Consider the following 14040-nt stretch of genomic DNA (forward strand, 5'->3'; position numbering starts at 1 on the left):
AATTCTGAATAAGGTACTTTCTTACCTCTCCAGTACTTCCAAAGACATCATTCTTACTTACACCAACGTTGTTCTTAAAATGAAATGCAGGTATTCCTTCACGTGCCCCTGTAGAGAGTCTTTTCAGTAAATGCAAAGATATTCTTCCCCCAAAGACGTCGAGACTTAGCAATGAGAATTTTTTTAACATTACATACATACATTACATACATTATCATTATAGACTGTTATGCCTTTCAGCGTTCAGTCTGCAAGCCTCTGAGAATTTACTAAACGTCGCCACAATCCTCGATTTGCAACTAGTGTTGTGGCCTCATTTAGTTCTATACCTCTTATCTTTAAATCGTTAGAAACAGAGTCTAACCATCGTCGTCTTGGTCTCCCTCTACTTCTCTTACCCTCCATAACAGAGTCTATTATTCTCCTAGGTAACCTATACTCCTCCATTCGCCTCACATGACCCCACCACCGAAGCCGGTTTATGCGTACAGCTTCATCCATCGAGTTCATTCCTAAATTAGCCTTTATCTCCTCATTCCGAGTACCATCCTGCCATTGTTCCCACCTGTTTGTACCAGCAATCATTCTTGCTACTTTCATGTCTGTTACTTCTAACTTATGAATAAGATATCCTGAGTCCACCCAGCTTTCGCTCCCATAAAGCAAAGTTGGTCTGAAAACAGACCAATGTAAAGATAGTTTCGTCTGGGAGCTGACTTCCTTCTTACAGAATACTGCTGATCGCAACTGCGAGCTCACTGCATTAGCTTTACTACACCTTGATTCAATCTCACTTACTATATTACCATCCTGGGAGAACACACAACCTAAATACTTGAAACTATTGACCTGTTCTAGCTTTGTATCACCAATCTGACATTCAATTCTGTTGAATTTCTTACCTACTGACATCAATTTAGTCTTCGAGAGGCTAATTCTCATACCATACTCATTGCACCTATTTTCAAGTTCCAAGATATTAGACTGCAGGCTTTCGGCACAGTCTGCCATTAAGACCAAGTCGTCAGCATAGGCCAAACTGCTTACTACATTTCCACCTAACTGAATCCCTCCCTGCCATTTTATACCCTTCAGCAGATGATCCATGTAAACTACACACAGCAAAGGTGAAAGATTGCAGCCTTGTCTAACCCCTGTAAGTACCCTGAACCAAGAACTCATTCTACCATCAATTCTCACTGAAGCCCAATTGTCAACATAAATGCCTTTGATTGATTTTAATAATCTACCTTTAATTCCATAGTCCCCCAGTATGGCGAACATCTTTTCCCTCGGTACCCTGTCATATGCTTTCTCTAGATCTACGAAACATAAACACAACTGCCTATTCCTCTCGTAGCATTTTTCAATTACCTGGCGCATACTGAAAATCTGATCCTGACAGCCTCTCTGTGGTCTGAAACCACACTGGTTTTCATCCAACTTCCTCTCAACGACTGATCGCACCCTCCCTTCCAAGATACCAGTGAATACTTTGCCTGGTATACTAATCAATGAGATACCTCGATAGTTGTTGCAATCCTTCCTGTTCCCTTGCTTATAGATAGGTGCAATTACTGCTTTTGTCCAATCTGAAGATACCTCACCAACACTCCACGCTAATTTTACTACTCTATGAAGCCATTTCATCCCTGCCTTCCCACTATACTTCACCATTTCAGGTCTAATTTCATCTATACCTGCTGCCTTATGACAATGGAGTTTATTTACTATCCTTTCCACTTCCTCAAGCATAATTTCACCAACATCATTTTCCTCCTCCCCATGAGCTTGGCTGTTTGCAACACCACCATGATGATTTCCTTTTACATTGAGAAGATGTTCAAAATATTCCCCCCACCTCTCCAGTGATTCCCTGGGATCTATTATGAGTTCACCTGAATTACTCAAAACACTGTTCATTTCCTTTTTCCCTCCCTTCCTAAGATTCTTTATTACTGTCCAGAAAGGTTTTCCTGCTGCTTGACCTAGCCTTTCTAGGTTATTACCAAAATCTTCCCGTGACTTCTTTTTGGATTCAACAACTATTTGTTTCGCTCTGTTTCTTTCATCTACGTACAAATCCCTGTCTGCCTCGGCCCTTGTTTGGAGCCATTTCTGATAAGCCTTCTTTTTACGTTTACAGGCTGCTCTCACTTCATCATTCCACCAAGATGTTCGACTTTTCCCATCTTTACACACAGTTGTTCCTAGGCATTCCCTTGCTGTTTCTAATACAGCATCCCTGTATGCCACCCATTCACTTTCTATATCCTGAACCTGCTTACTGTCTACTGTTCGAAACTTCTCACTAATCATATCCATGTACTTCTGTCTAATTTCCTCGTCCTGGGGATTTTCTACCCTTATTCGTTTGCAGACAGATTTCACTTTCTCTATCCTAGGCCTAGAGATACTTAGTTCACTACAGATCAGATAGTGGTCTGTATCATCGAAAAATCCACGAAAAACTCGTACATTCCTAACAGATTTCCTGAATTCGAAGTCTGTTAAGATATAGTCTATTATGGATCTGGTACCCCTAGCCTCCCATGTGTAGCGGTGAATAGCCTTATGCTTGAAGAATGTATTCGTAACAGCTAATTCCATACTAGCACAGAAGTCCAGCAAACGCTTCCCATTCCCATTAGCTTCCATATCTTCCCCACATTTACCAATCACCCTTTCGTATCCTTCAGTTCTATTCCCAACTCTCGCATTGAAATCGCCCATTAGCACTATTCTATCCTTGCTGTTGACCCTGACCACGATGTCACTCAATGCTTCATAAAACTTGTCAACTTCATCCTCATCTGCACCCTCACATGGTGAATACACGGACACAATTCTTGTCCTAATTCCTCCCACTGACAAATCTACCCACATCATTCGCTCATTTACGTGCCTAACAGAAACTATGTTGCGTGCAATGGTATTCCTGATAAAGAGCCCTACCCCAGACTCTGCCCTTCCCTTTCTAACGCCCGTCAAGTACAGTTTATAATCTCCTATCTCTTCCTCATTATCTCCCCTTACCCGAATATCACTTACTCCTAGCACATCCAGATGCATCCTCTTTGCTGACTCAGCTAGTTCTACCTTCTTTCTTCCATAAGCCCCATTAATATTGATAGCACACCATCGAATTCCATTTCGTTTGTCAAGTTGTTTTTTAAGTCCCAACTAATTATGTATTGGTACATAACTTCAGAAAGTATTACAATAGATCTATGGTGCTCCATTGCTAATAGCTCACATGTAACTCTAATTAAATTCAACTGTGAACTCCAAGGAAAACTTTGCATGGCGCGTAAACAAACCGCTCAACACAATGTGACACCACAACAACAACAAAACAACAAAGGAAAATATGCCCCACTGTCAACCTAATATCCATGTCACCCCAGTAAGGGAACACACAAATGGTAACTATGATGATGATGATGATGATGATGATGATGTTTGTTGTTTAAAGGGGCCAAACATCTAAAGATACAAGGTGCAACAAAATAAAACGATAATTAAAATTTCAAAAAAAAAAAAAAAAAAGCATATAGCTTTTAGTGCCAGGATGTGTCCGAGGGCTTCGGCTCGCCAGGTGCAGGTCTTTTTATTTGACTCCCGTAGGCGACCTGCGCGTCGTGGTGGTGGTGGTGGTGGTGGTGGTGGTGGTGGTGATGATGATGATGATGATGGCGTGTGGCCTCCGAAGAGGCCTGGTGCGGTTCTTTTTCTCGTAGACGGCCTATTAGGCGATCTGCATATCTGTGAAAATGAAGGCCCTGAAAACGCCACGTCAGCATGCTAACCTTTTAGCCATGGAGCCGGACAAATTTCAAAATTTATCCACTGAGTAGGAACTACAACGAATGATGATGAAAAAATGACCATGGGTACGATTCACAATGCCTTATTTTCTGGGATGATTCTTGTTGTCCAAAGGGGTCCAAAATCCAGGTTACCGGCCCCTCATAATAGTACTAACATTGGTAAAGCACAACCATAATGTTTCTCTTATAGTAGTACTGATCACAGGTAATGTAGACCTACGGTATGTTACATATAACGGCACTACACACAGGCAACAGAGACCAATGGTGTTTCGCACATGGTGGTACTAACCACAGGCCACGTATACCCATGGTGTTGCTCACATAGTGGTACTCATCACAGTTACATATACACATGGTGTTGCTCACACAGTGGCATCAATCATAGGCAAACCGGGCGAGTTGGCCCGGAGTTGGCCGTGCGGTTAGGAGTGCGCAGCTGTGAGCTCGCATCCGGGAGATAGTGGGTTCGAACCCCACTGTCGGCTGCCCTGAAGATGGTTCTCCGTGGTTTCCCATTTTCACACCAGGCAAATGCTGGGGCTGTGCCTTAATTAAGGCCACGGCCACTTCCTTCCTAGGCCTTTCCTGTCCCATCGTCGCCGTAAGACCTATCTGTGTCGGTGTGACGTAAAGCAAAATAGCAACAAAAAAATCATAGGCAATGTAGGCCCACGCTGTATCACACTCTATGGCACCACCGACAGGCAACAACAGACCCATGGTGTTCTTCATATAATGGTACTACTCCCCAAGCGATCCTCCCCCAATGATACTAATAATAGACCCAGCTGGAGGCCGTAGCAGTTCGAGTTCCTCAGGTAGCAGTGATTATTGCTCTAAAAGGAAGCATAACCAAACACATGTAGTAGTAGCAATCTCAAATAAAGTCGACCCATGCTGTTCATCGCGTAATGGTATTAACCACAGATTGTCTCATGGTTCCCGAAGTATCATCTCTGGGTCGCCTCTTTCATTCGCCTCTAACGACAGGCAGGGGACATCGTGGGTGTATTCTTCATCTGCGTCCCCCAGCCATAGGGATAAACGAAAAGGTCCGACACTTCGAAAAATGAAGTACTGGGCAAGGAAAGACAAGAACCACGAAGGGCGTGAAAATTACTCCCTAGGCCTCGAATGCTCGAATACCGTCGGGGTCAGAAAAGAACAATAGTTGACCAAGGGAGGTAGGACAAAATAGATGAAAGTGAGAAGCCTGGCACAATTAAGTGGAAGCAATGCCGGCGCTCAACTAAGGGCCCCGTGGTCGCCAACACACGCTCCGAAGTTGAGAGCCTCTAGGGCCGTTTTTAGTCGCCTCTTCTGACATGGGATACCGTGGATGTATTCTTCATCTGCATCCCCCACCTATAGTTGGTTAATGGTAACTATGAAGAGAAGATTGTATCTAGGAATGAAATTGTGTACATTCCTAGCCCATTACAACCTGAAATACGCATATCGCAATACCACAGGTTATCAGTAAAAAGCAACTATTCACCTCGACGTTAAGGTGTTAATATTTTTTAAATAATTAATTCAACATTTAAATAACTCGCTGATGAAGAGAATAAAACAAATGTTTACATTCTCGATATTTCATATTTAATTTCCTCTTAATACAAGCTAAAGCAAGCGGAGTGCGTAACTGATAACATGCCTTATTGTCTTGCAAATATTCCTGGGTAATACGCATTTTAATTCTAAGTTTAAAAGCAATACATGATGAATCTACTACTTTCATTGAAATACGACTTCATTTCCCTCCTAACAGCCTTGAAAAGAGAACTTCATGTGCATGAACACTATAAATATGTACACCAAATAAATGTGTTGGTTTTCTTTACTATTTGTTTTGCGTCACACCGACACGGATACATCTTATGGCGACGATGGGATATGGAAGGGCTAGGAGTGGGTAAGAAGCGGCCGTGGCCTTAAATAAGGTACAGCCCCAGCATTTTCCTGGTGTGAAAACCACAAGGGAAACCATCTTCAGGGCTGCCGAAAGAGGGGCTCGAACCTACTATGTCCCGGATGCAAGCTTACAAGCTGCGCGCCTCTAACCGCACGGCCAACTCACCCGGTAAAATTGAAATTTCTAAACTTAAAACAATTTAAACACTAATGGTGAAACAAAATGACTGAAAATCCAGTACCGGTAACACAACAGTAACAGGCTACTTACCACGCAGTTGATGCCGTACTTGTGACCAGGAAACTCTGCCACTTGGACAATGTCAGCTCCAGTCACCTCCCATACGCGCACCGATGGCAAGTGGCCGCATTCCCCTGTGGCCAGATACCGACCATCTGAAGAGAAGGCCAGGCAAGTGATGGTTTTTCTGGAAGTGTTGAGCAAATGTTGCTGACGACCTTTGCGAGGGTTGAACAACACCACAGTGCATCTGTAACAATCGCACAAGCTGTTTAACCAGTCATTCTTTGTAAATATTTCAACATATTTAAAATAAGATAGCAAGTAGTATAACAACATGTAAACACAAGAAAAGACAATATTACATACATAGTGCGTTATTTCTTTTTTTTTAACTTATTTTGACCTATTCAGGGCCCAAGAACTAATCCAAGATGGATAAAATTTGACTACAAGGCTTGGGGCACATCACACACCCCAACAAACAGTACTGCTTGAAGATAAGAAGAACTCTTTAGAAATGACATAGCATTACTCAAAATAAAATCTAAACAAGTACGGTACGCTAAAGGCTCTGAAACGTTTTTTTTTTTTTTTTTTTTTTAAGTAGTCATAATTCTTGTTTATGGCATTCTACTATTACTACTGCCACTTTTCTCAACCTTTAACTGGGCGGTGGGTGCGCACTGCGTTGCACATGTGGACTTCGCCCTGTTTCATGGCCGAATGCCTTCCTGATACCAACTCTACGTGAAATATTGAACTCGCCAGTTTGAATTTCTGTGGTGGTTGGTAGTGTGATGTGTTCTGTGTATATGAAGAGGGGTATTGCAACAAACATACAACAGGAATTAAGTACCGTAAATCCTGTCAAAAACCCGACCCGGCCGGGGACCTTCTGAACCGAAGGCATCGACGTTGTCCATTCAGCCAGGGAGCCCGACAATAGCATACTAAATTATTACCTTCATATACTTAATTTAACGTTCACAAGTTACAGATATAATTACACAAAATAAATTTTAGAACTAGGCAATACGACTTCTTGCTTTCTTTTAAAATTCTTATTCCAATAACTACCCAGGCTGTAGAGCACATTATAAATCTACAAGAATAGCTCATTTAGAAAAGAAATCTGAGAAATTGTATGTTATTAATGTAAAATTGGCTGATGTACCCATGCTTCGCTACGGAATTCTACATTTTATACAGAATTCTATGTAAGGTAGTGTACACACTGTAAGTTTGTATTCACTTGCATAGCTCTTAACTTTAAACCAGAAACGCAACGGGAAAGTCACCAAACGTCTTTTCTCATAGGAAGACCGGGTTAGGGAATTCTCATTGTAATGGTTAGGCCCGCTTGCGTTACCGTCACTCACAATCAGGTTGGACAGTTTTCATTATAATGACAGACACTCACTCTCCACCTGCCTTTTTACATCCTCAGAAAGACGTCTTAGTGGTTTTCCCAACTGAAATGAACAAAGGTCATTACAATGACGTTAGTAGGTATGGCGCGATTAAAAGCAATGCTTTCATATGAAATACTCGATGCTACTAGTACGTGAACCTCTGCCTTATGTGTGTACACTGCTCATTCAAAACAGCGCGTCAGAGTGGGGATCGAATAGCTGGAATACTATGATGAACCAGTGTGTTACGTACCAGCAGTTTCAGAAAATGTATGAACCACGGGAATGGCATGCTAAAGAAGAAAGAAAGTTTTCTAACTCCCCAGCTATTTCCCGCCAATATTCTGTGAGGCTGTTATACTCGGTAAGCAGCAGTAATCCCATCTATAGGAGTAGAGTGGCAGCATAAGAGACAAAGAACATCACAACAAACAATGGTCAATGTAATGTTATTGTTAATCAATGTTATGCGCTTTCGATATTGTAGGCCTTCACATTCAGTTTTCTTCCGACTTTGAGATACCACTCGTATCATAGTGGGTACGGTAAAACTGAAACATAAATGATCGAAAATTGTATTCTCTATAAATTTTGTTATGTAGTATTTTCGATCGGACCAGTAACATAGGTATTTAAAAATTAAATTTTAGGCGCCTTCCCCTAAACTACAATTTAATCCCGGGTGAATAAAATTGTTTATAGCTTAGACTGTATTTTCTTATTCCCCGACTCTATACACCGATTTTCATTAAATTCCGTTAACCCATTTTCTCGTGGCTCGGCGTTGATGCGGACTTGGCAACAAAAATACAAATTCATGAATATATGTGTTATCATAGCCGGTACGATAAAAATGCATAAGACATAAATGATCGGAAATTTTAATTCCATATAACTTTAGGTACCGTATGTAGTATGTATCGATACGACCACTAATAATATAAATATTTGAGAATTAAACTGTAGGCCTTCCCCTAAACTACCATTTCACTCAGTGTGAATAAAATGATTTATAGCCTAGATTGTAGTGGCTCATCCCTCGACTTTACATACCGATTTTCACTAAATTCTCTTCAGCCGTTTTCTCGTGATGCGTATACATACATACATACATACATACATACATACATACAGAAATTACGGAAAGGTAAAAAGTACACTTCCTTGTTACTGTGGACATGACCGATACAGAAATACCATTCTTTTCAAATTCTGAGCAATGTACAGACAAAACCATTATTTTTATATATAGGCCTATATAATTTATTAGCTGATGTACCCGTGCTTCGCTACGGGAATCTCAGGAAGACTGTCTTTGTAGTTTTCCTATCTGAAGTCAACGTAAGTCAGTAGGAAAGAAGCGATTAAAAGCAATGTTATCATATAAAATACTCGATCCAAGTGGAAAACCACACATTTTCTCACTTTCAACGAACAGTACTACGGAGCCGATCTAACAGTCCAAAGTTCCAGACCTGAAATGACCAGGTCGCAGACAGCCGTGAACACTCCTCTGCCATTATTACATTAAATATGCATACTGCTCATTCCAATTAGTGCCTCAGAGTAGGGACTGAATAGCTTGAATGCTATGATGAACCAGTGTGTTACGTACCAGTAGTATCAGAAAATGTATGAACCTAAGGAATGGCATACTAAAGAAGAAATTTATCTAACTCCCCATCTACTTCCCGCCAATATTCAGGCAGGCTGTTACACTCGGTACGACCAGGCGAGTTGGCCGTGTGGTTAGGGGCGCGCAGCTGTGAACTTGCATCCGGGAGATAGTGGATTCGAACCCCACTGCCGGCAACCTTGAATATGGTATTCCGTGGTTTCCCATTTTCACACCAGTCACACCAGGCTGTACCTTAATTAAAGCCAAGGCCGCTTCCTTCACACCCCTAATCCTTTCCTATCTCATCGTCTCCATAAGACCTATTAATACCTGTGTCGGTGCGACGTAAAGCAATTTTTTTAAAAACCTCGGTACGCTGCAGTAATCCTATCTATCGGGGATGAGTGGAAACAGAAGACAAAAAGCACATCACAAAAAACAATGGTCAATGTAATGTTATTGTTGATAAAGTTTATGAGCTTTCTATATTGCAGGCCTTCACATTAGTTTTCTTTCGACTCTGTGATATTAGGGCGTCTTACAAAATTATTTACACTGACTGACAGAGCAAATGCAACACCAAGAAGGAGTGGTCAGAACTTTATGCCAATTGCAGGGTAGACTGACGTCACTGAAGTATGCTCATGATGTGAAATGTGCCGCTGTGCTGCGCACGTAGCGAACGATAAATGGGACACGGCGTTGGCGAATGGCCCACTTCGTACCGTGATTTCTCAGCCGACAGTCATTGTAGAACGTGTTGTCGTGTGCCACAGGACACGTGTATAGCTAAGAATGCCAGGCCGCCGTCAACGGAGGCATTTCCAGCAGACAGACGACTTTACGAGGGGTATGGTGATCGGGCTGAGAAGGGCAGGTTGGTCGCTTCGTTAAATCGCAGCCGATACCCATAGGGATGTGTCCACGGTGCAGCGCCTGTGGCGAAGATGGTTGGCGCAGGGACATGTGGCACGTGCGAGGGGTCCAGGCGCAGCCCGAGTAACGTCAGCACGCGAGGATCGGCGCATCCGCCGCCAAGCGGTGGCAGCCCCGCACGCCACGTCAACCGCCATTCTTCAGCATGTGCAAGACACCCTGGCTGTTCCAATATCGACCAGAACAATTTCCCGTCGATTTTTTGAAGGAGGCCTGCACTCCCGGCGTCCGCTCAGAAGACTACCATTGACTCCACAGCATAGACGTGCACGCCTGGCATGGTGCCGGGCTAGAGCGACTTGGATGAGGGAATGGCGGAACGTCGTGTTCTCCGATGAGTCACGCTTCTGTTCTGTCGGTGATAGTCACCGCAGACGAGTGTGGCGTCGGCGTGGAGAAAGGTCAAATCCGGCAGTAACTGTGGAGCGCCCTACCGCTAGACAACGCGGTATCATGGTTTGGGGCGCTATTGCGTATGATTCCACGTCACCTCTAGTGCGTATTCAAGGCACGTTAAATGCCCACCGCTACGTGCAGCATGTGCTGCGGCCGGTGGCACTCCCGTACCTTCAGGGGCTGCCCAATGCTCTGTTTCAGCAGGATAATGCCCACCCACACACTGCTCGCATCTCCCAACAGGCTCTACGAGGTGTACAGATGCTTCCGTGGCCAGCGTACTCTCCGGATCTCTCACCAATCGAACACGTGTGGGATCTCATTGGACGCCGTTTGCAAACTCTGCCCTAGCCTCGTACGGACGACCAACCGTGGCAAATGGTTGACAGAGAATGGAGAACCATCCCTCAGGACACCATCCGCACTCTTATTGACTCTGTACCTCGACGTGTTTCTGCGTGCATCGCCGCTCGCGGTGGTCCTACATCCTACTGAGTCGATGCAGTGCGCATTGTGTAACCTGCATATCGGTTTGAAATAAACATCAATTATTCGTCCGTGCCATCTCTGTTCTTTTCCCCAACTTTCATCCCTTTCGAACCACTCCTTCTTGGTGTTGCATTTGCTCTGTCAGTCAGTGTATATCGTAGACTGTAGTTCCGGGTATAGTGCGCATTGGTATCACCTAAATATCACTATAAAATTTGTCACAAATGGAACATAATAATTACTTTTACACATATCAAGTGAAAAATCCCTGGCAAATTAAGAAATATATGTTTTTTTGGAGAATATGAATACGTACTTTACTACTTTACAAGTACATTTGGTGTTGCGCTCACAGTGACACACGTATGTCTTTTGTCTTACACTTTGAACAATTTCGTGTGTGATATCTGTGTTCACTGAAGTTCTTTGCTTTTGTTTCATTCTTCACTTGTCAATGACATCATTTCATGAATTGTATCGCGATATGCAATATTTAATAGGCGACAAAATGATATGGCCAATGTACATAAGAAAAACTCAGTGGACTAGTGATTTCGTTCGAACAGAAATAAAAATGTTTATTGGTCCAGGGATCATGCTATTTTTCTTTTGACCTCCATATTGCTGTTTGTACTGGCCAAAGATAATGAGAATCTACAGACATAGCACTCCCATTCCACGGTGCTAGCCCTGGACCTGAATAAACTAACAAAAGACGGCACCAGCAGCGAATGGACAAAGATAATGAGAATCTACAGACATAGCCCTCCCATTCCACGGTGCTAGCCCTGGACCTGAAGAAAGTAACAAAAGACGGCACCAGCAGCGTAGTACGACATAAACCAGTCCTGTCTACAAGCCTTAAGTATGTTTTCATATTTCTCAAATAACGACGGTATTTCTTAATTTGCCAGGGATTTTTCACTTGATATGTGTAAAAGCAATTATTATGTTCCATTTGTGACAAATTTTATAGTGATATTTGGGTGATACCTTTGCGCATCATACCCACGTATAAGTGATCGGAAATTTAATAACTTCTTAGATAACTACTACTAACTTACGACATAACTAAAGTTATGTTAGTTATGTAGTATTTATCGATATGACCACTAATAACATAAATAACTTATTTGAGAATTACATTTCAGGTCTTCCCCTAAACTACCATTTCACTTAGCGTGAATAAAATAATTTGTAGCCTAGATTGTAGTGGTTCATCACCCGACTTTACATACCGATTTTGATTAAATTCTCTTCAGCCGTTTTCTCGTGATGCATGTGCATACAGACAGACAGACAGACAGACAGACAGACAGACAGACAGACAGACAGAAATTACGGAAAAGTAAAAAATGCATTTCCTTGTTACTGTGGACATGACCGATACAGAAATACCTTCTTTTTTTTTCAAATTCTGAGCAATGTACGGACAAAACTCTTAATTTAAATACATATATATATATATATATATAGATAGATAGATAGATAGATAGATAGATAGATTTTCAACGCTTGTGATACTAAGACAATAGACGTTAAGTTTTCCGGATTTATACGGCGCTAATAAAAGCCCGGAGCAAAACATTTTAAACGTGAATAGCTTGGCCTCGAGTGTAAATAATTGATTTTTAAATACTTCATTAACGTTGTACAAACACATCGAAAGCTGTAATTAATTGAATGAGGGTGCATGATTTATTAAGCCAAACAGGCCATATTTCTCAGCAAATTCATTAATTTTTAAGTTAATTTGTTACAAACATTCATAGGCACACTTAGAAGATGACACAGATTTTATAGTTTCAGTTCAATTGTTTTATTTTGCAAATGCTTGATTTCGTTAAGTTTTTAAATGGAGACAATTTTCTAAAAACCGTGTGTGCTGTTTAAATTTGTCATGTTGCTTTTTATTTCGGGGGAGGGAGGACGAACCATCCACCTGCGCACGGCTTTGGCAGTATGTATAACAGTGCATTCTGGAAAAATAATGCTCTTTATATCAGTACAAACACGATAATATTTTAAAGAGAATTCATGGCAACCATTAACATAACATTTAGGAAAAAATACTGAGTAACAGTAAAAAGTCCGGCTTCTTAGCTGAATCGTCAACGTATTGGCCTTTGGTTTAGAAGACACTGGATTTGATTTTACTGCGTGTGATTAATTCCTCTGGCTTGGGGATTAGGTGTTTTGTGTTCGTCTTCACACACTTCTCTCCATCTACATACAGCACACCACACTGTCAACCGAAACAGAAATACACAATAGTGAATACAGTACAGCCCCCATTTAGAGTTGGCGTCAGGAAGGGCATTCGGCCGTATAACTGGGCCAAATCCATATCCTGTATCAAGTGCCGCCCCCCAAAAATTGGGAAAAGGTCAGGAAGAGGAAGGTCAAAGCAATGTATATATTAAAATTATATTTTGGAACAATTTATTGTAAACCCAATTCCAAAGTAACATGACGAATAGAAAATACCTAGTGTGATCACTCCGTTCTTTCAACATTGTCGTTGATGGTCCCGCCAGTGTGTGGCGCTGCAGTCGCAACGCACCAGCTGCAAAAAAAAAAACAAAAAAAAAAAAAAAAACCGCCAAATTGTCTACGACGGGTAAAAGCGTGCGTGCATAAAATCATGGTGATAATTTTAACACCTATAGAGGGAATTTGCTTGTTTTAATATTTTCCGAAAGTCTCTGTTAGCATCTGTGCAGTGCTTAATGTGTGCAATCAAGTAGTTTTCTATTGTTTCCAGAAAATGTAGTAATGTTTCCTTCCTACTTGTAAATCGGGTTACGGAAGAAAGCTTGATGGTTTGCGAAGTGGTCGAGACTTATTCTGCGGAAAGATAAGAAATAGTCGGCCAAAAAGCAGAATATGTGACCTGCATTTTTCTGCAAATGTAATTATACAGGCGCACTGTTTCCTTGTGAATGGTGGAAACGTTGAACTTTCTCGTTATTCCATACTGTTTAAATATAGATTAGGAAAGTGCTGTGCCGGAGTTGATCCCGTCCCCGATCCTTCAATATAAAACTGTTTAGTTTATCATGTGGCCGGTCTGACTCATTGGCTGCATGGTCAGCGTTGAGGCCATCGATTCAGAGGGTCTCGGGTTCGATTCCCGGCCGGGTCGGGGAATGGGTGTTTGTTCCAACACTTTCCTCTTCATCTACACACTACACTACC

General features: G+C 41.9%; 1 protein-coding gene across 1 annotated transcript in view; it reads right to left on the reverse strand.

The window, feature by feature from the left end:
- Wdr62 (WD repeat domain 62) overlaps nt 1-14040 on the reverse strand; it is a 459879-nt gene that overhangs the window by 221834 nt on the left and 224005 nt on the right. The window contains exon 3 of the mRNA XM_067135382.2: nt 6019-6238. Within this exon, the coding sequence (XP_066991483.1) occupies nt 6019-6238 (220 nt within the window). The remainder of the gene's footprint in view (nt 1-6018; nt 6239-14040) is intronic.

Source organism: Anabrus simplex, chromosome 1, assembly GCF_040414725.1.
Source record: "Anabrus simplex isolate iqAnaSimp1 chromosome 1, ASM4041472v1, whole genome shotgun sequence".
NCBI lineage: Eukaryota > Metazoa > Arthropoda > Insecta > Orthoptera > Tettigoniidae > Anabrus > Anabrus simplex.